Source organism: Hyperoodon ampullatus, assembly GCF_949752795.1.
Source record: "Hyperoodon ampullatus genome assembly, chromosome: 7".
NCBI classification, from domain to species: domain Eukaryota; kingdom Metazoa; phylum Chordata; class Mammalia; order Artiodactyla; family Ziphiidae; genus Hyperoodon; species Hyperoodon ampullatus.
Genome location: NC_136920.1, coordinates 67,604,242 through 67,625,993, shown reverse-complemented (window position 1 = coordinate 67,625,993; position 21,752 = coordinate 67,604,242). Strand labels below are relative to the sequence as shown.

Genomic DNA, 21,752 nt, shown 5'->3' with positions numbered 1-21,752 from the left:
TGGATTTTTTTTTTTTGCAGCACATGGGCCTCCCACTGCTGTGGCCTCTCCCGCCGTGGAGCACAGGCTCCGGACACAGAGGCTCAGCAGCCACGGCTCACGGGTGCAGCCGGTCTGTGGCATGCGGGATCCTCCCGGACTGGGGCATGAACCCATGTCCCCTGCATTGGCAGGCGGACTCTCAACAACTGTGCCACCAGGGAAGCCCCATATGTTGGATTTTCTTAATCTCTATGTCTTTTAATTCTCACTTTCCACTCCATTGTCTTTCTAATACTGCATTCTGGGTAATTTCTTCAATTCCATCTTCCAGCTCATCAATTCCTTCTTCAGCTGTGTCTAATCCATTGAGATTTCTAATTTCATTATTCAATTTTTTCCCATTTCTAGAAGTTCTATTTAGTTCTCTCATATCTGCCTGTCCAATTTTGATAGTTACTTGTTCTTTTATCATCTTTTCTATAGTCTTAAAACTTTTATTTTGACATATTAAATATATTTTCTATTCCGTAACTGATCAATTGTTAATATCCATAGCATTTGTGGGATGAATCTGCAGTTTATTGTTTTGGTTGATGCTGCCCATGGTGGCTTCCTTTCAAGTGTTTGTTGATTTCTGATTTTGAGCTCATTTGTCTTGGAATTTTAGCTTTGGGAATTTTTTGTGGACTGGGTTTAAAGTTCATTCCTTTAAAGAGGCATATGTTCCCTTCTGCCTTGGGGAACACTAATAACTTGGAAAAACTTTTAACTATATTTTCAGCTTGGGGCATTTAAAGCCACATAAGTACTGTGAATACTAGTCCTAAAATCTGTGTGAGTACAGACATTTGATGATAAGGAATTATCAGTGCAGACTTCTTCTTTGTCCTGTTCCATTCATATCCAAGGCTGAGATAGACATTTATCCTTACTGCCCCTCTCTGTGGGACAAGATTGTTTTAGTTTACCCACTGAAAGTGTTACCCTTCAGAGACACTGGCTCCATTCAGGGGTCTCTGATTCAATTCCCCTTCCTTTCAGACTTCAGGCTTTGTGTCTTGGCCCTGTAAGTGTGAACCATTAAACCTCAGGCTAATTAGGCCATTCAAAATTAACACTTATTTTACTGGATTTACGCTTCCTTGTTGTTTCTGGCATCAGTTGGATTTCCTTCCCTTCCAGCTTAGCCATGCAATACAAAAATATATTTTTTAAGGCTTATCCAGATTTTTAAACTATGCAGACCAAGAGGATTTGCTTGAACATTTAGTTAGCCATAATGTTCAACCTGAAAATCTATTTCCTTATCTTACGACATTAGCTTGTATATCCAAAACACTTATACTTGTGATGATAGCCATCATCTCTGACTTGTTCCTAATACCATGTCTTTGATATTTCACTATGTAATGTGTTCACTATTAGGTTTTGTATAAATGGTCTTTATCATATTTAGGTGGTTTCCTTTTCTTCCTATTTTACTTGGGATAGCTGTTGAAATGTATGAAGTATTATTTGACATCCACCGATAGATTCAGTTTTGCTACTGAAATTTACATATGTACTCTACCATTTTTTATAAAATTGAGAATACACAAACATGGAAAAACTTCAAGCTGTGAGAATTAAGTCCCCTCTTCCCATTGCAGTCCCAAGTTCCCTAGTTCCACACCATAGAGAGTTTATTGTAACTTTCCAGAGATATTCTCTACATACTCAATTGTTAGATGTGTCTCTTAATGCACACGCACAGTGACATATATATACACACAGTACTGTACCATACTTTTACTTAGTAACACACTCTAGAGAGCTTCTCTACTACTTATAAATAAAAGAATAAGAAAAGAACTTTCTGCTATGATGGAAATGCTCATTTCTGCACTATTCAATATGGTGGCCACTAGACACATTTGGCTAGGGAGCATTTGAAATGTAGCTGGTGTGACTAAGTAAATGAATTTTTAATTTTAATTACTTTTAATAGCTACATGTGGTTAGTGGGTGCTGTACTGAACCGCCCAGCTGTACAGCTGCACAGGCCATCTTCCTGGTTTTACAGAAGAGTGACCTGAGCTGCAGAGAAATGTTTTAGTGGCAGAACCAGGATTGGAACTCAGATCTCCTATCTTTCTCTTCATTCCTCTTTCAATTTTAGCATAGCTGCTACTTCAGCCTAAGGACTTTTTTGGGTGTAGGGTAAGCAACTCTCAAAACCAATATCAATATGACCAAACCCTTCAAGATGCTGCTCTTCCAGGAACTCATGGAATCATCCCTATTTAACATCCATCACTTAGGGTCAGCCTGGTTTACTTCAGCTGCTCATTCCCTACATCACTAGGTTCTCTTAAAGCTTTTCCCCATCTATACTGCCACTCCTCTAGTTCGACACCATTATTATCTTATAAAAGGATGCTTTGCTGGTGTTTCTTCTACTGCCTCTGAGCACCCCTCCTGCTGCTCCTATTTCAGATCATGGTGTTTTGCTCACAAGCCATCAGCAGTTACCACTGGGCACTGAATATAGTCTAAAATTTTTACTGCAAGGTCCTCTATAATGCAAGCTCATCTTATTTCTTTAAACAAATTTCTCATTTTAGAATTGTTTTTAGATTTATAGAAAAGCTGAAATGGCAGTTCAGATAGTTCCTACATACCCTAAATCCAGGTTCACCTATTGTTAACCTCTTACATTACTACAGTACATCTGTCACAACTAATGAACTGATATTAGTACATGACTATTAACTAAACTCCATATTTATTTGGGTTTCACTAGTTTTTCCTTAACATCCTCTTTCCATTCACACCTATTCATCATTACCTGCCTCATGTCCTCTGTTCTAGGATCATTTATTCAGAGATGTCTGGTTTTTCAAGACCTTGACAGTTTTGAAGAGCACTGGGTTTTTCCTATATTTTTCTCATGGTTAGACTAGGGATTTTGGAGAGGAAGACCACAGAGGTGAAGTGCCCTTTTCATCGCATCCTATCAAGGTCACATGCTACCAACGTGACTTATCAATGGTGACGCTAACTTTGATTTGGCCAAAGTAGTGTCTGTTCCTCCACTCCATACACTAATCATTGGAAGCCAGTCACTAAATCCAGTCCACTTCAGGGATGGGGAGTTAACTTCTACTTCCTTCAAGGAGTTATAAATTAATAACTTATTTGAAATTACTCTGTAAAGAAGATTTGTCTCTTCTCCCTCATTTATTTATTCAGCTATTTATTGATATCAATGTGGACTTAAGGATATTTATTTTAGACTTTGGGTTATAATCCAATATTATTGTTACTCATTTTCTTGCTCAAATTTCCACCTTTAGCCATTGGGAGCTCTCTCACATGGGCCCTGAACACTTTCAACATGCTGCCCCATAGATATATTTCTTCCCCTAGTGCCTCTTCTTGGCACTGCAAGATGCTCCAGGCTCATCTGTATGCCCTGCTCCAGTCCTAGAGTCTGACGATACTCCAGAAGCCCTGGTTTCTATTATTGGAGACTGGAGTTAGAAACCAAGGTCTGGGTGCTGGTTCCCATTTTCTTTGTTAGCCCCACACCCCACTCAACCAATGCTGATGGTCACCTACCCATGTGCTCCTGTCTCTATAACACTCTCTCTCCACTCACACCGAAATCCACAGGTGCTTACCAGCAACATTTTTTACTAGAATGTTCTTCTCCTCCTTCATCTGGCTGAAATTCTGCTCCTTCCAGAAGGCCTGATTCAAAATGCCACCTCTTTCATGATGCCTTTCCAAATCTTCAACTTGACAGCCCACAGCCCTTCATAGTACAGGTTGTGAGTTACCTAAAGGCGGCGCTGTGATGTATTTACGTCCGTATCCCTAAACTCAGCAGTAGGACATAGGAAATTAAATGGCTATTGCTTGACGAATATTAATTGACTAGATTAAGGTCAGTGTAAGATGTACTCTTTAGGGTCTACCAGGGAAAAAGAAACACACACACATACCCAACACAAAACAAAAATCCCTCCTGCAGAACTTTTATGTCCAAGGGACCCTTCCTGGTCTCATGCCCGAAGAAGATACCGTTTCAGTCATATGTTATTGCGAAAACCAGAAGAGAGAGCCTTATGACTTCCATCCCTCAGAAAAGGCCTTTTCTGTTCCCAGTTACACGCACATGTTCAAAGATTAGGATCAGGGGAATCTAACATGCCATAAGGCAAATTGCAGAGCTGTCCCAAGTCAGGAAACCTCAATAGGAAACAGGCAGCACAGCCCATGGTCAAATGAAATGATGACCTGGGATAGGCATTTCCCTAGAATCCTTTGCCTCCTGCCTTTCTCACTCAGTCACATCTACCACCTAGGGGATGTGAGCTTGGGGATGCAAATATAGCAAGGTGACCATGGATGCACCTGCATGCTGAGACGCTGGGAAATGTGTCCCAACTTCAAACCATTCTGGGACTTTTACCCCACTTATTGGTGCACTGGGGTAAAAGAATACCCGGGGGAACTGAGGATATTGCATCTATCAGTCGCCCTGAGAAGAGGCTAATCTGGGATAAAAGATGAGGTGAATTTCTGTCAGGGGCTAGGGAGAAACTTCCTCTTCATTCTTGGGGGTGGGGAGTTTTTGTTCTGAGGTGTGGAAAGGGCTGGAGCCATTGTCATGAGAGGATGGGGGTGGGCACCATAAAGAGGCAGGCCCAAGTGGCCAGCATCTGACTTTTCCCAGGCGGTGACACCAATGGTACAGAGAAATGGCCAGTGTTGGGAGGAGCAGTCCTTAAAGTAGAAGTTGCACCCTCTGGTCTTCCTGGATGATGCTGACACCCCCTCCCTGAGTTCCCTGCATTCACCTGCCACGGCAGGCGGCTCTCAGCAAGCTGACGTTTCCTATCTCGGGCCCTGAAGCGCTCGCCTTCTCTACCAGGAGTACAGTCCAGGGGTTCTTAATTCCTACACAATCCTCAAGCACACAGTGATGGGAGCCATAGGATAAATGTCCCTGCTCCCTGTCCTGAGTAGGGTGATTTTGAGGGGTGGTGTCACCTGGTTTCTCAGAGGGACCCCCGCAGCCCTGAGCCCTGGTTGCAAACAGAGCTGTCGTCCTTATTCATGCACCCTTAATGGTGTTTCTCTCTTCCTCTCTTACATTCCCCACTTGATCACCTGTACTTTCTAAGATCACCCCTCACATAAACTTCCTCCACTCAAGTCCTTGTTTCAGCATCTGCTTTCAGGAAAACCTCAACTCAGATATGCTGCCAGCGCAAGAGGGAAGATGCAGAGAACAGAGGCAGCAGTGGGCAGCTGGGCTAGGCAGCTCAGAAAGAAGGACCTGGGGGAGGCTGCACCGGAAGAATTTCCCAGACTTGCCTAGGGACTCAGAAGGGCAAGTAGACCGGGCACTGATGCTGAGCAAGTAGCATCTGGTCACACAGAGGAGCAGCAGGTATGATGCCGCCCTCTCAGAGCTCATGATCAGAGAGCACCCAGCCAGACAGTCCACCTGTCATCTCAGGGACGCTCAACTATTCAGAATTTCACCATAACAATAACACACATGCACCTCTGGCCCAGAGATCCCTGCCTTGGCATCTTGCTCATTTCTGGGTTGAGTCCTTGCTCCATGATGTCATCAGCATGGCTTCCCAGATTCCAGGTCCATATCCTGCTCCCGAGATGTGACTTGGCATATCTGGACTCCTGAAGGTTGCTATGCCATTTTAATTTTTTCTAAATGCCAGTATTTCATAGTTAGTTTACTAATCCCAAACTCAGCCCCCATCTACTCTCCCTGCCCAGCCCCAGTACAATTTGAAGCTGAATTTCTGGAAATGGTCATGCCTGCTTCATCTTAGTACCATCAGGTAATAGTACTGTACCTACACATGGATGTTTATTTGTGTGACAGGTAGCCAGTTAAAAACACCAAGTAATATGCCCAGATATTGATTTCTAAACACCATTCTCTAATAAAAGAAACTGGGGCTCCTTGGAGAAGTAGTTGATTCTAGGGCCAGAGTAAAAGTGAAATATAAGATGAGCCTGGAGCATCTTATGATATGAGAAAGTAAAGAAGTGCTAAGAAAAAAAAATATGGCGCAGCACGTCCAGGAAGTACCCAGGAGCCAATCTGAAAGAGTTCCTAGTGGTCAAAGGGGGAAGTATATGAGCAAAACATGAATAATGATAACATTGATGATAAACTAAAGTATAATAAGTATCTTTGTATCCATACTGATGTAAATAAATAAGTAAATGGGGGACAAGGGACAACTTTTCCTTACAGAAGACTTCCAGTTAATAAATGTGGAAGGAATAGGAAACTAGAAAAATAGAAAACCTCCACGAGGCCACCACAGTAATAACTGGCAGACATACTCCACCAATTACAACTAGTGGAAGGAGTGGAAGGAGAAGCAAGATATTTGCAAAGTCTTAAAATATCTCCCCACAGATAAATTAATAACAAAGAGAAAAATAGCAACTTTACAGTGAAGGAATCTGGCAGACACCACCTTAACCGAGCGGTCAATGTTAACATCAGCAGTGATAAGACATGTTAACATCGTGTCTGCCCTGATATGATGCCCTGAGGACACATCAGCTCCATGGTGTCGTTCCCCAAAACATATCACCTTACTTTAATCGTGAGAATACATCAGACAGACCGAAATTGGGGGAGATTCTGCAACATAACTAACCAGTCCGCTTCAAAAGCACCAAGGTCATGAAAGACAGGAAAGACTGTCCCAAACAGGAGGGGACACAGGAGATGTGACAACTGAATGTAATGGGCCATCTTGGGTCACCTCCTAGAACTGAGAAAGGACATGAATGTAAAAATTGGTGAAAGCCAAATAAATTCTGTGATTCAATTAAGCATTGTCCTGAGGTTAATTTCTTTTCTTTTTTAAAATTTATTCATTTTAATTTATTTATTTTTGGCTGCATTGGGTCTTTGTTGCTGTGCGCATGCTTTCTCTAGTTGCAGCGAGTGGGGGCTCCACTTTGTTGCGGTGTGCAGGCTTCTCGTTGCAGTGGCTTCTCTTGTTGCGGAGCACGGGCTCTAGGCACGTGGGCTTTAGTAGTTGTGGCGCATAGGCTAAGTAGTTGTGGCGCACGGGCTTAGCTGCTCCTCAGCACGTGGGATCTTCACAGACCAGGGCTCGAACCCTTGTTCCCTGCATTGGCAGGTGGATTCTTAACCACTGTGCCACCAGGGAAGCCCGAGGTTAATTTCTTAGTTTTGATGCTTGCCCTAAGGTTGGTAAGATGCTAACATTAGAGGAAGCTGAGTAAGGGGAGACAGGAACTCTCTGGACTGTCTTTGCAGCTCTACTATAAGTCTAAAATTAGTTCAAGGGGCTTCCCTGGTGGTGCAGTGGTTAAGAATCCGCCTGCCAATACAGAGGACACGGGTTCGAGCCCTGGTCCGGGAAGATCCCACATGCCGTGGAGCAGCTAAGCCCGTGTGTCACAACTACTAAGCCTGCACTCTAGAGATTGTGAGCCACAACTACTGAGCCCGTGTGCCGCAACTACTGAAGCCCACGTGCCTAGAGCCCGTGCTCCGCAACAAGAGAAGCTCTGCAATGAGAAACCTGTGCACTGCAACGAAGAGTAGCCCCTGCTTGCAGGTACTAGAGAAAGCCCACACACAGCAAATAAGACCCAATGCAGCCAAAAATAAATAACATTAAAAAAAATTAATTAATTAATTAATTAAATTAGTTCAAAATAAAAAAGTTTTAAAGAAACACTAACAAATGGGCTGTGGGTTTAAGTGTTAAGACAATAGTGAAATATAAAGAAGATCTGGGAGAATTTCAGAGTGCTACCAAGGCAGGAAACAGCTTAATGTGAGAAAAGGATTTTGGAGCCAGAGAAGTTAAGACAAATGATGAGGTTCTGAGCTAAGGAGGAAGCAGTGGGGCTGGAAAATATTGGTGAAAGCCATCCCTGACCTAGCACACAGTGAGCCAGGCACTTTTCCAAGTGCTGCACATGTACTAACTGATTAAGAAATGGGACAGGGCTTCCCTGGTGGCGCAGTGGTTGAGAGTCCGCCTGCCAATGCAGGGGACACGGGTTCATGCCCCGGTCCTGGAAGATCCCACATGCCGCGGAGCGGCTGGGCCCGTGAGCCATGGCTGCTGAGCCTGCGCGTCTGGAGTCTGTGCTCCGCAACGGGAGAGGCCACAACTGTGAGAGGCCCGCGTACCACAAAAAGAAAAAAAAAAGTAGAGAGGTGTGAATATGCCCGGCGTATGTCATAATGTGGTGATGGTGTTCATAAACATAACAAAACCACCAATGAAATGACGAAAGACACTGACTGGGCACTCACTGTGCATCAGGTGCTATTCTCAGCACTTTACATGGCATGAACCACGTGTGTGAGTGGTCAGAGGTGAGGCTGACAAGCCAGCTGGGGATCGGATGATGAAATATTTTGAATGTTGTACTCATAGGCCTGGACTTTGTCCCACAGGTAGGGGAGAGTGAGTACTGGCAAGATGAGACTTGCAGTTAAAAAAGGTTCCTCAGCTAGCCGTGTGGGGAACGGGTTGGAGGAGGTGAGATGGGAAGCAAAGAGGTAAGTTGGGAAATTGTTTCAACAGTTCAGACAAGTGAAAATTGCAGGGAGGAGGAATGCGGGAGAGAATTCTGAGCAAGAAACGGGCCTTGGAGACCCCCCGCCCCGCCCCACAGCCATGGGGGCCAAGGAAGAGGGGAAGGGGTTCTAGTCACTCAGAGGGGCAGGAACATCTTCAGGAAAGTGGATGAGCTCAGCTGAGGTGCACGCAGGTGGAGGTGCCGAGTGCAGTGGGCAGCTAAGAATGAAAGTCTAGAACTTGGGGCAGTGGTTAGGCTGAGAGAAAGTGGGGTGCAGAGAGGGGAAGTCCAAATCCAGTCAAGTTAAATGTGTCCTTTCATCACTAACCTCACCTTGAAGTCTCCCGTCCCTGCCTCCTCCACACTTTCACACAACAGGTATGAATGGATACAGGAACACATACCCTTCCAGACGCAAGTTACCTGGAGACGCATAGGGGCCAAGCATCATAAAGCACATACTTCCGCATACTTGCACCAACCTAGAGAGAGATATGCAGAGGAACACACACACACACACACGGGGCCATAGATCACAGAGGTACACATATACACACAAACACACATACATACACACAGGTCCATAGGAGAGAGGTACACAAAAACATACATGCATCTCCACACACATGTAAATAGACCTACAGAGGTCAGAGGAGCGCAATTTTCTGGAGAGGGCGAGGCATGTATTCCAGTGTATGGTGGAGTCTTTCCATGCTGATGACCCTCAGCTGTGAGGGGGAGTAGCCCCATCTGGTCACAAAGACTCCCTTTGCAATGCATTCATGTAAAACATTCCAAGAGGACATCTAACTGATCTGTTATCCCACACAGGACCCATTCCTATTCCATTCCAGGTGGACTGCTGTGAATGGAGAACAACTCTAAACTAGGAGATTAAAGACATCCACTGCAATATTCAACTCTCCTCTTACCAAAAAGCTTCTGCAGGACTTGGCCATCATATAAATCTTCAGCCAGGTCTTTCACAATGATTCTTTCTCCAACCAAAACATCATTAATCCAGTCAATTAATACCTACAGAGAGAGAGAGAGAATAAGAGAAGAGTCATGGGGTATTTTCTTATAGAACAGCTTTCTCATCCTGGACAGTTAAAATTTAAATGAACTTCAGATTTTGAAAGGAACAAAACTATCCAAATGACCCAGTATGTGGACAAGTAGCTGTGAGTGGGAGCCCCAGTGGCCCTGTTAACTTTCAGGTATGAGCTCTTCTAGTGCTGACGGCACCAGTGTCTCTGCTAATACCTCTGACCGCTACCATTCCTTCCCCGAATGGCAAGCAATGTTTCCACAGTGCTTGGCTGTGTGGTTTTGTACCGGCAAGAGTATGGGCTTTAGAGTTATGCAAACTGAGGTTGAAAACCCCACTTTACCTACTAATTAATTTGTGCATCTCTGGGATCTATGGACATCTGTGTGTGTGTGTGTGTGTGTGTGTGTGTGTGTGTGTGTGTGTACCTCTATCATCCATGGACCTCTGTGTGTGTACCTCTGTGACCTATGAATCTAAGGCAAGCTAGTTATCTGCTCTGAGCCTCTGATTCCCCACCTCTATAACTGAGGTTGAAGATACCTCCCACACTAGGTGGTAGAAGAGAATTACAGGAATTCCCTGGTGGTCCAGTGGTTAGAACTCCGTGCTTCCACTGCAGGGGGCATGGGTTCGACCCCTGGTCAGGGAACTAAGATCCTGCATGCCGTGCAGAGTAGACCAAAAAAAAAAAAAAAATTACATGCGGCAAGGACCAAACGGTCAGTAAGGGCAGATTTTATTCATAAATAAAGCACTCTCCCATTGTGACATCTGGCCAGGTGGTTACTGTGTTCAGGAGGGGAAATCAAACACAGAAGTAAACATATCTGCCCAAGGACAGAGGTAACCATGAGCGGAGATAGGAATCAGACTCTTGTCCACCTCACTCCAAAGCACACATTCTCCTCCCTGCACCAGGCTCCCTCTCAGTGGGGCTGTGCAGTCTCCTGCCCTGTCTGTATCTTAGCCCCCGTCATTCCCTGAGAGTCCTCCGTGCACCAGGCATCCAGCAGAGGCATTCCAGGTGATGTCTCACCCAATTAATCCACACAACACTCGAGAGGCAGGTAGCATCCGGTAAGGAAACTGAAGTCTGCACAAGGCCATTGCCTTTTTAATTTTAACCTCTTGTTTTGCTTATGAAGATATTATTTATATAAAATAAAATCAACTAATTTTAAGTACACGGTTTGATGAGTTTTGGTCACTGTACACGGTTGTGTAACCACCACCACAATCAACACACAGAACGGTTCCCTCGCCCTAAGAAGGTTCCTTTGGTTTCTTTGTGCTCCGTCCCCCCCCCCCCCACCCAATCACAGGCCTCAGGCAACCACTACAGTTTTGCCTTTTTGACCATTTCACCTATATGGAACATCATCTTTTGTGTTTGACTTCTTTGACTTGGCAGAAGTAATTGCCTTTACATCACAGGTGGGAGCTGGGCTAGGTTTCCATCCCTGGCTGGAGCCCTGTGCCTTCAAAGCACATTGTTCTACTGTCCTAAGGCAGGAGCTTCCTTTTTCCCCTCCTCCCTCCTTCCTTCCCCTCTCCTTCCCTCCCCTCTCTTCCCCTTCCCCTGCCTTCCTTCCCACTCCCTCCCTCTCTCCCTCAACCATCCATCCATGCATCCATGAATGCACCCATCCATGCATGCATTCATCCATCCAACATCTACCCACCCAGCGTTTATTAATACCTGCTGTATGTCATACTCTGTGCTGGATCCTGGGAGTACAATGATGAAAAAAAGAGACAATCTTTAACCCCAAGCAGCTCACCATTTAGTGAAGGAGACAGAGAAGTACATGAGTAGTTGTAACGCCATGTGGTGACTACAGTGACAAAACTAAATGCATGAACCACAGCAGCACAGAGAGGGGCTGAGTGACAGCCCTGGGGTTTAGAGAAAGCTTCCTGGAGGACGTGACCCAACTCTGGCTTCAGGTGAAGAGCAGGTAGAGCCCCTGGGGGCAGGGGCTGCATGACCAAAGGCCTGGTGGTGGCAGTGCCGAAGCAAGCACGGTGCGCAGGTATGTACGGGGAGCCAAGCCGGACAGATCTGGTGTCCTTGTGTTGCCAGGCAGGGATTATCTGAGGTTAAAGAGGCAGCTAGAGCACGGAGGCTTCAAACACCACCCCCAGCACTGTGGGCTTCAACCTGCAGTTCTTAGGAAACTACATACAGGTTTTGAACAGGAAAATGATATATTCAGATTTGCATTTTGAATGAATCACTCTGGCACCCAGTGCCTTTTTGTTCTAAGTGCAGCTTGAAGAAGATGAAGAAGAAAGACACAGGACAAGGAATCAGAAGGGGGATGAAGTGAACATCTTTTGAGGGTGACCATTTGTCAGCCACTGTGCCAAGTACATTACGCACAGTATGTCATTTCATCTCATTCATTTCTGTTTGAACCTCATCTCCTCCACTCAGCTGTGACCATAAACAAACCATCTGGCTTTTCTGAGTCTCAGTTTCCTCATATGTAAAATGGGGATGATACGAGATCTTACTTCACAGGGTGCTTCTGAGGGACCTTGAGAAAAGTGGTGAAAGGACTGTGTGAGCTCTAGGATCCTGGCAAGTGGAAACTGATTTGTGCTAACTTCTCCAGTGCTTATGGTCAACACCATTCATTGGGCACTTGTCATGTCCCACTTCTGTTAACTTGTAGATGTCCACCTACTGGACCACGAGCTGCCTGTGGGCAGGGACTGCCATGCCTTTCTATTCTCTCCGCAGTGGCTCGTGTGGTGCCTGCACAGGGTAGGTGGTCTAGAAACACCTGTTGAGTCTGGGAGGCACCTGAAGCCCCTTCTAACTTCCTCTTACCTTTATCAGTTCTTGAAGTTTGGGGTCGCTGCGTGAGTTGGGATCCACCATTGTTCGCACTTCGTTCTCCTCTTTAAAAAGAAAAGACAGTCAGCGGGGTGGTCCCACCTGAAGGCATTAGGCTAACCCAGAGAACAAGAGACCCCATTACCCAGCATTGTGTCCTCAGGGTCCAGCTCGAAGGGGATGGGGCTGAGGGGCAGGTTGATGGCGTTCATGCCCTCCTCCTGAAGCTCTGACACTGCAAGAAGGAAGCACAGAGTCACACTGTAGCCCACAGACAACAAGGGGTGGGGCTCCTAACAGTCGTGTTCCGTATCAATGTGGATTGAGAAATAAAAGCACCAAGGTTGGGCTTTCCTGGTGGCGCAGTGGTTGAGAGTCCGCCTGCCGATGCAGGGAACACGGGTTCGTGCCCCGGTCCGGGAAGATCCCACATGCCGCGGAGCGGCTGGGCCCGTGAGCCATGGCCACTGAGCCTGCGCGTCAGGAGCCTGTGCTCTGCAACGGGAGAGGCCACAACAGTGAGAGGCCCGCGTACCAAAAAAAAAAAAACAAAAAAAAGCACCGAGGTTAGCCTATAGCTGTGACTCAGCCTGCACCTGATTCCTGCCTCTCCTTGCTAAAAGGACCAAACTGTCTCCTTCATCTCACCTCTTCTGACCATCACCTCACTTGCTTTCCTGGAGAAATAGGGCACAGAAATCTGCCTCCTTTCGGAAATGATCTCGGGATAAACAGAAGGAAGGTGGGCACTGCAGTTTTTCTTAAGTCTCTGCCGTTGCCTCCGGCCTGTCCCTCCTTCCAGGGCTTGCCATCGGGCGCAGCGTGCACCTGACAACTCTTTGTTGACTGGATGAACGAGGTCCCCACATGGAGGCTACATTTATGTTGTAGATCACTTCCATGCTCAGTTCAACCCTCCTCTGACTTCTCTCCTGATTCGGCTTCCCTGAGTATCTTTCTGATTATCCCGCCTCCCTCCGTCACCTGGCCCCAGCTGCTGCTTGAGAGGACCTCATTCTGGCCTCTCCCTGGGCTCTGGACCTGTCCCTCCAGCTGTAAGGAGTCATGGGCCCTGCGGCCAGGCACCTCACCTCTCCAGGCCCGTTCCCTCAGCTGAACATGAAGAGCTGGACAGGACGACCAGTACGTTCTTTCTTACTTCCCAAATCTTAGAACTCTATGATTCCACTGTTCTCAAGAAAAAGAACAAGAGGTCCATGACCACTGAAGACTTGCAGCCTGCTGCCTCCATGCACTGAACCCTCACATGAAGCCTTAGTAAAAAATAAAAATCCCTACCACAAAACCAGTTGTGTGATGGACCCTTGCTGAGCACCTACCTTGGATTTTTACCTCTCCTAAAAGCAGCGGCTCAAATCCCCTCACCTCTACTCAATTCCAGTTTGAGTAGTTACTTTGCACCAATTAAGCACAGAATGACCATTTTCTCTGAAAGCATTGATAACCAAAGGGTTCTAAAATAGCTGATATGGCAGCTGCAATCAACCTTTAGTAAAAGCAATGTCCCATCTTTCCATTTTATTTATGTTTATTGACTATGGCCTCACTGCTCGCCAGCATATACTTGCAAGAACTCTTAAGCACAAGGCAGTTGCTTACAAAGAGTTCTTTCATATTAGCAAACTCACTGATTGTTGCAGCTGGACAGGGAACGAGATTGCCTAAGAAAGGGAGTGAAAAACCCACTCTGCCCTAAAGGACACAACTCGCATTATGAAGCTGGTATTTAGTCCTGTTGCTGTGGGATCTTGACATTCATACGGGATATCAGCCAGTCACCATCTTGAATCTCCAAATCCACAGACACCCACCGCTCTGTATAATTCCCCCCACCCCCATAAAACATAACTGAAAAATGTAAGTGACACCTTCAAGGCTTAAATGATTCTACAGGTATAGGATTGCATTTGCTTTCCAGCGAAGAATAACTGCTTCCTGTTAGACTCTATAGTGTCTTCTAGCACTCCTCCTAGGACTAGCAGTTTGCTTTCTTTTCCAGGCTGTTTCTTACAAAGAAGCAAGATTTCCACTACTTAACAAGCACTGCTACGCAAGCAACGGGTAGTGGAAATAAAGTCACGTTTCAGTGTGGGTGTGAGACTGGGTTTACTGGCCATTGAAGAGACTAGCTCTAGCTGCCATCTATGTCTCCTTCCCGTGTCCGCCCCCCGCCACCACCCCCGGCCAGGTCTGTGCTGTCCAATACAGTAGCCATTAACCACATGTGGCTACTGACGTTTAAATGAATTAAAAATTCAGTTTCTTAGTTGCGCCTGTCACATTTCAAGCACTCAATGGCCCACATGGGGCAAGTGGTACCACACTGGACAGTGAGAATGTAGACTTCCTCACAGGAGATTCAGTTGTATGGCGCTGTCCTAGGTAATCCCATAGATCCAAATGCTAATGATGCCCGTGTTTAAATCTCCAGCCTGATGTATGCTTTATTACATATTTTTAAAATTAATAAGATTTAATTATCTAAAACTGAATTCAAGGCAACAGAATCAGGGATAGGATAAAAATGAAGCATCTTCCTAGATATTTTCCATGTACAAAACCAACCAAGCTTTGACCTAATTTATTCTCTACTGTTTTTTTTTTTTTTTTGCGGTACGCGGGCCTCTCACTGTCGTGGCCTCTCCTGTTGCGGAGCACAGGCTCCGGACGCGCAGGCTCAGCGGCCATGGCTCACGGGCCCAGCCGCTCCGCGGCATGTGGGATCCTCCCGGACCGGGGCACGAACCCGTGTCTCCTGCATCGGCAGGCAGACTCTCAACCACTGCGCCACCACGGAAGCCCTATTGGTTTTATTTTACCCAGCATCACTGGGTTGTGAAAACAGAAGTCAAGCCATTATTAAAACAAAACCCAGAAGCAAACAAACAAAACCAAAATCTCCAGCCTAGGCCTGACCCTGAGCTCTAGACTCAATGTCTCCTCTTACGTCTATTAGTGGAGATCTCAGATTTACACATCCAAAACAGAACTCATGATTTTCAGCACCCTCACCCCCACCATAGCAACACTATATCAAGACCTGCTCATCCCCTACTCTTATCCTCCTCAGTAAATGGCACTATCATTTGCATAAGGGTTCAAGCCAAAATCTGAGGAATCACCCTTCACTTCTTTTCCTCACCATCTGCAGCCAATACATCGGCAAGTTTTGTGGGCTCCACCTCCAAAACAGGACCCTAGACCCTATTCCAACCACTTCTCACCAGCCCCCACCACCATCATCCTGGTTCAGGTCACCATTATCTTTCACCTAAATAACCAGAACCACCTTCTAACCATCCCACTGCTTTCTGACGCATTGTCCCCACCCCCGTCTACTTCCTATAGCACAATCAGAATGATCTATAAAGATATAAACAGGATCATACATTCTCCTGCTTTAAGCCTTCCTGTGGCTTCCCATCATACTCAGAATAAAACCCCAACTCCTTCCTAAGACCTACAGGACCCTCTGATTAGCCCCCTGCCTCCCTCTTGTATTGTATTTTCTCCATAGCACTCAGCATGATCTGAAATAACTATTATTTCTACATTTGTTAGCTATCACCCCTTAACAGAATGTAAGCCGTGGGAAGACTGGCACTTTTTCTCTTTTGTTTGTTATTAGTCTCCAAAGAGGAGCCAGACTGCCTAGAGTCAAATCCAGGCTCTATCACTTACTAGCTATGTGACCTTGGGCAAATTCATCAACCTCTTATACCTCAGTTTCCTTATCTGCAAATGGGGACGATAATAATATTGCCTACCTCCTAGGGCTGTTGAGAAGATTAAATGAGTTAATATATGTGAAGCACTTAGAAGAGTGTCTGGTACCTGGTAAGAGCTATGTAATTATTTGCTATTATTACTTAAAATGGTAAGCACTCAAGAACCATTTGTTGAATAAATGAAAAAAACTGTTAAGACCACCCTTCCACTGCACAGGTTGTAAGCTGAAGCACAATTTAGCAAAGCAGTGTATAGGATGTAAAGAAGGATTTCATCCTGTCCTTCGGGGAAAAAATTATATTTGGGCCTGACCCTGTGTGTGCATGTGTGGGCACATTTCTAGGGCAGCATTTCCAGCATACATTTTGTAAAGAGAAAAAAGCGGCCTCTGTCCCAAGACTTGTACAGCCAGAGCCAATTTGTGAATATAGAGATATTTACACCTCTAACATGTGACTAGAAATGCAATATTTGCAACCGAATATAAAGGTGGGTCTGAACGGGATCTCTTTTTCTGTGTAGATCATTGTTAAAAATGTTTTCAGATGAAACATTCCCAGTCAGAAACACTCCCCTGTGCCCTGCCTCTTTAATTCACTCACAGAGACAAAACAAACCCGAGAAGAAAGGCTGAGATATGTTTGCAATTGGAAATGTTTTTTTTTTTCAGGAAATGATTTGGTACAGGAACATCATTCCCATCCCATTAACTGCTGACTCGGAGCCAATTGTTTGTAAAAGTGAATATGCAAACTGCCCGGTTCAGGCTTGGCCGCCGCCCCATGGGGCTGCATTAGTGGCCACATTCCCAAAACAGCCCGCGTGCTTTGGAGGTTTCATTTCTATTAAACCAAAGCAGGACCCAGCAGAAGCCCCTCGCCATCCTTAGGCTCTGAAAGAGAAAGAGCTGCAATTGAATTTTCTCGGCATAGAATATGAATATGATGTTTATCCCTCGAACCTCCTCTAACAGTCTAAAACTAGGTCTGAATGTGCAGCCCTCGGTGTCTCGTGGCGCCATTAGTCATAACTTAATAAACAGATTAAATGCCCAGCTGAAGGTCGGGCTTGGGAGAGCAGGGCGATTGCCTCAACTCCTGAAGTGCTCACCATGAGAGAGGGGGCATGGCTTTTCTGGGAAACACAGTCTGACTCTGCACCCAGCTGTGCAGCAGAAAAAGTACACGGATGGGCTTTGGAGTCTGAAAGAACTAGATTTGAATCCTACTTCTATTTTTATCAGCCATGGGACCTTATGTTAGTGACTTAACCTCTCTGAAGTTCGGTATAAAACAATTCTGTATACAACAAGAGTATATATATTAAAAAAATTAGGGCTTCCCTTGTGGTGCAGTGGTTGAGAGTCCGCCTGCCGATGCAGGGGACACGGGTTTGTGCCCCGGTCCGGGAGGATCCCACATGCCGCGGAGCGGCTGGGCCCGTGAGCCATGGCCGCTGAGCCTGCGCGTCTGGAGCCTGTGCTCCGCAACGGGAGAGGCCACGACAGTGAGAGGCCCGCGTACCGGAAAAATAAACAACCCCCCCCCCGCCACAAAACCCACAAGAGTATAAGGACTTCCCTGGCAGTCCAGTGGTTAAGACTTCGCCTTCTAATGCAGGGGGTGTGGGTTTGATCCCTGGTCGGGGAGCTAAGATCCCATAGGCCTTGTGGCCAAAAAACCGAAACATAAAAAAAACAAACAAAAAACAGAAACAATATTGTAACAAACTCAATAAAGACCTTAAAAATGGTCCACATCAAAAAAAAAACAAAAAACAAACAAACAAAAGAACCCAAGGGTATAGCTGACACTATTGATTTCCTCTCCAATATTGATTTTGTTTTTTCTCTGCTGAAAGAACCCTCATTTTGTTCCAGTATACACTCTGCCTCCTGTGCCTCTAGGTACCTAACTAGTACATGGAACACCAGGATTATAAAGTTGATGGATGCAATGAATAGTAATTTCCCTTTCCTTTTTTTCCATGAGAAACAGAATAGCTGCAGGCATCTCTTACACTCCAGAATATATATACAGGTGCTCAGTGAACACCAGGGAGAAAACAAGTATGGTGAGAAGAATGGAGAGAGGTTTCTAAGAGTACAAAAGGGTCTATTTATGCAAGGCCAGTAATTTCATTCCTTCAACCAATGAACATTACCAGGCACCTCCTCTGAAGCAGACCTTGTGTCAGCACTGGGGATAAGGGTTTGGGGATCTGACATGAGTTTGCCTCAATCTGTTCACAGGTGGTGGGAGAGGTAGGCACAGAAAAACACAATGGGCAGTACGTTGCACTCAGGGGTGAGAGACATGTAACTAGAGGGCTGAGGGAGCTCGTGGGGAACAAGGATAACTTTGGATGTGGAAGACTGGGAAGGATTCCCAGAAAGGGGGACAGGTGAGCTGGACTTTGAAAAACTTAAATTTTCATCCGACACAGGTGCCCCACAAAAAGCACATCTTGTGTATAAACAGCGAAGTGTGGACCAACAGGGCAGGTGTTGAGAGAGTCGTGGTTATGTCTGAGCACCGGGAATGCAGGGCGCACACAGGGGAAATGCGGGGAAGAACAAGGGGCAAATAAGTAGGTGGGGTCCAGAGTGTCAAGGGCTGCGAATTCACCTCTTCCCCAGCATGCCCTGGACCATGCTCCCCGTGTCTACAGATGAAAACCCCAAACAACATACTGAGGGAGGGCAAGAAGATAAGCAAGATGTTTTCTCTTTCAGTGCAAGTGGGCCCCAGTGAGATACGTAGGCTGCTCTAGATCCTTATCAGGACTCCAAGATTAATTTCTGGCCCTCGTAAAAGATACTCAAGCTCCCTTAATTTCTAAGTGGCTCAAGGCCCACCCCCCAAGACGTTCTTGCAGCTAGAGACAACTACACTGTCTGGTCGGCAAATCCCAACAATTTTTCTCTATATGAAAAATCAACCTGAAAGAACATCTACCAAAAAACTATAGCTAACATACTTAATGGTGAGAAACTGGAATACTTATACCCTAAGATTGGGAACAAGGCAAAGATGTTTCCTCTCACCACACCTATTCAAAATCATACTAAAAATTCTAGCTACTACAATAATACAGGAGATGGAAATGAAAGGTATACAAACTGGGAAGGAAGAAATAAAACCATCTTTGTTTGTAGATAACATGATTAACTATGTAGAAAATCCCAAAGAATTGACCAAAACAAAATGAAACAGAAAAATCCATACTCTTAGAACCAATTAGTAATTATGACAAGGTGGCAGGATAGAAGGTTAATATACACAAGTCAATTATTTTCCTATACACTGGCAATAAATGATTAAAATTAGAAATTAAAAACACAATATCATTTATAGTAGCACCCAAAAAAGCAACACTAAGATATAAATCTAACAGAATGTACACAGGGTTGATATACAGAAAATTACAAAACTCTGATGAAAGAAATCAGAGAAGATCTAGATAAATGGAGAGATAGTCAGTGTTCATGGATTATAAGACATAGTACTAAGATGTCAATTCTTTCCAAGTTCACCTATAGATTCAAGGTAATCCTAGTCAAAGTCACAGCAAGCTATTTTGTGGATATCGACAAACCGATTCTAAAGTTTACACAGAAAGGCAAAGACCCAGAGTGGACAACACAATATTAAAGAAGAACAAAGTTGGAGGACTGACACTACCAGACTTCAAGACTTACCATGATGCTACAGTAATCAAGACAGCATGATATTGGCAAAAGAGTAGACACATAGATCAATGGAACAGAATAAAGAACCCAGAAACAAACCCACACAAATACAGTCAACTGATCTTTGACAAAGGAGCAAAGTCAATTCAATTCAGAAAGGATAGTTGTACTAACAAATGGTGCTAGAACTGGACGTCCATCTGCAAAAGTTAATCTAGATACAGACCATACACTTTTCATTTTCTTAACAATATCTTTCACAGAGTAGAAATTTTAATGAAGTCCAATATCAACTTTTCTTTCATGGATTGTCCTTTTGGTGTCACATGTAAAAACTCATTGCCAAACCCTTAAATCACATAGATTTGCTATGTTTTCTTCTGTAAATTTTATACATTATGTTCTATACTTAGGTCTGTGATCATTTTGAGTTAAATTTTGTGAAAAGGTCATTAAAAACAAGGAAAGTCTGAGAAAATGTAACAGCCAAGAGGAGCCTAAGAAGATGTGATGGCTAAGGGTGATACAGTATCCTGCATGGGATCCTGGAACAGAAAAAGGACATTAGGTAAAAACTGAAGAAATCTGAATAAACTATGGACTTTAGTTAATAATAATATATCAATATGGGTTCATGAATTATAATAAATGTACCATACTAATGTAAGATGTTAATAAGAGGGGAAACTGGGCATAGGCATATGGGAACTATCTGTACTACCTTGGCATTTTTCCTGTAAATCCAAAAGTATTATAAGAACAGTCTATTAAAAAAATCAACCCAAATTTGCTATTTTTCCAACCACATAGAGTGTTCACTGGGGGGAAATCCATGATTTTAAGAGACATGTTTCTTCCCATCACCAAGGAGAGAGTGGTAATTTATCCAACATTAGCTGAGCCCTATAGAAGCATTTGCACAGGAGGCAAAGCACAAAGACCATTTCAAAGCCCTACAGTGCAAGCTGTACTCATTCCCAAGTGAGAACTTGTTTCCAGGAAGAAACTGCCTGGTTTTTTGGTTTGTTTCCAGGGCTGAGAGGAGAAGACAGAGCTTCCTCATAACTTAAGGATGCTGGGCAAGGTCATTTCTGCTTTCCCAAGAAGAGGTCTGTCCCACTAGCATAACTGTCACTGAAGGTGTCTTTAATGCTTTCTCCGGAACTGCTCTGGAAACTCTATCTATCCCTTGTCCCTGATGGGGCCTTTACATCATGGGCTTTGGTATTAGTTTTCTATTGCTGTAGTAACAAATCACCACACACTTGGTGGCTGAAAACAACACAGATTTATTATCCTTATGGTTCGGTAGGTTAGAAGTCCAACGTGGGTCTCACTGGGCTAAAATCAAGGCATTGGCAGGGCATGTTCTTTTCTGGAGGCTCTGGGGGAGAATCCATTTTCTTGCCTTTTCTGGCTTCTGGAGGCCACCTGCATTCCTTGGCTTGTGGCCCCCTTCCTCCATCTTCAAAGCCAGCAATGTGGGGGTGAAAATCCTTTTCACATTGCATTACTCTGACCTCCTCTTCTGCCTTCCTCTTCCACTTTTAAGTATCCTATGACTACACTGGGCCACTTGGATAATCCAGGACAACCTCCCTATTTTAGAGTCAGCTGACGAGCAGCCATAATTCTACCTGCAACCTTAATTTCCCTTTGCTATGTAAGCTAACATATTCACAGATTCCAGGGATTGGGATATGGATTCCTTTGGGAGGCCATTATCCTGCCTATAACAGGTTTCTTGGTTAAGGGGACCCTTGGTTAAGGAGTTCCATTCTCAATATTCACCCCTGCATACCACATGTGGGTTCACTTTTCTT

General features: G+C 44.8%; 1 protein-coding gene across 1 annotated transcript in view; it reads right to left on the bottom strand.

The window, feature by feature from the left end:
• The window catches only part of PARVA (parvin alpha), a gene marked incomplete at both ends in the record, with an annotated part of 183,503 nt that overhangs the window by 63,757 nt on the left and 97,994 nt on the right, over positions 1-21,752 (bottom strand). Inside the window, 3 exons of the mRNA XM_079707564.1 lie at positions 9,525-9,627; positions 12,483-12,553; positions 12,634-12,723. Coding sequence (XP_079563690.1) covers positions 9,525-9,627; positions 12,483-12,553; positions 12,634-12,723 — 264 coding nt within the window. The remainder of the gene's footprint in view (positions 1-9,524; positions 9,628-12,482; positions 12,554-12,633; positions 12,724-21,752) is intronic.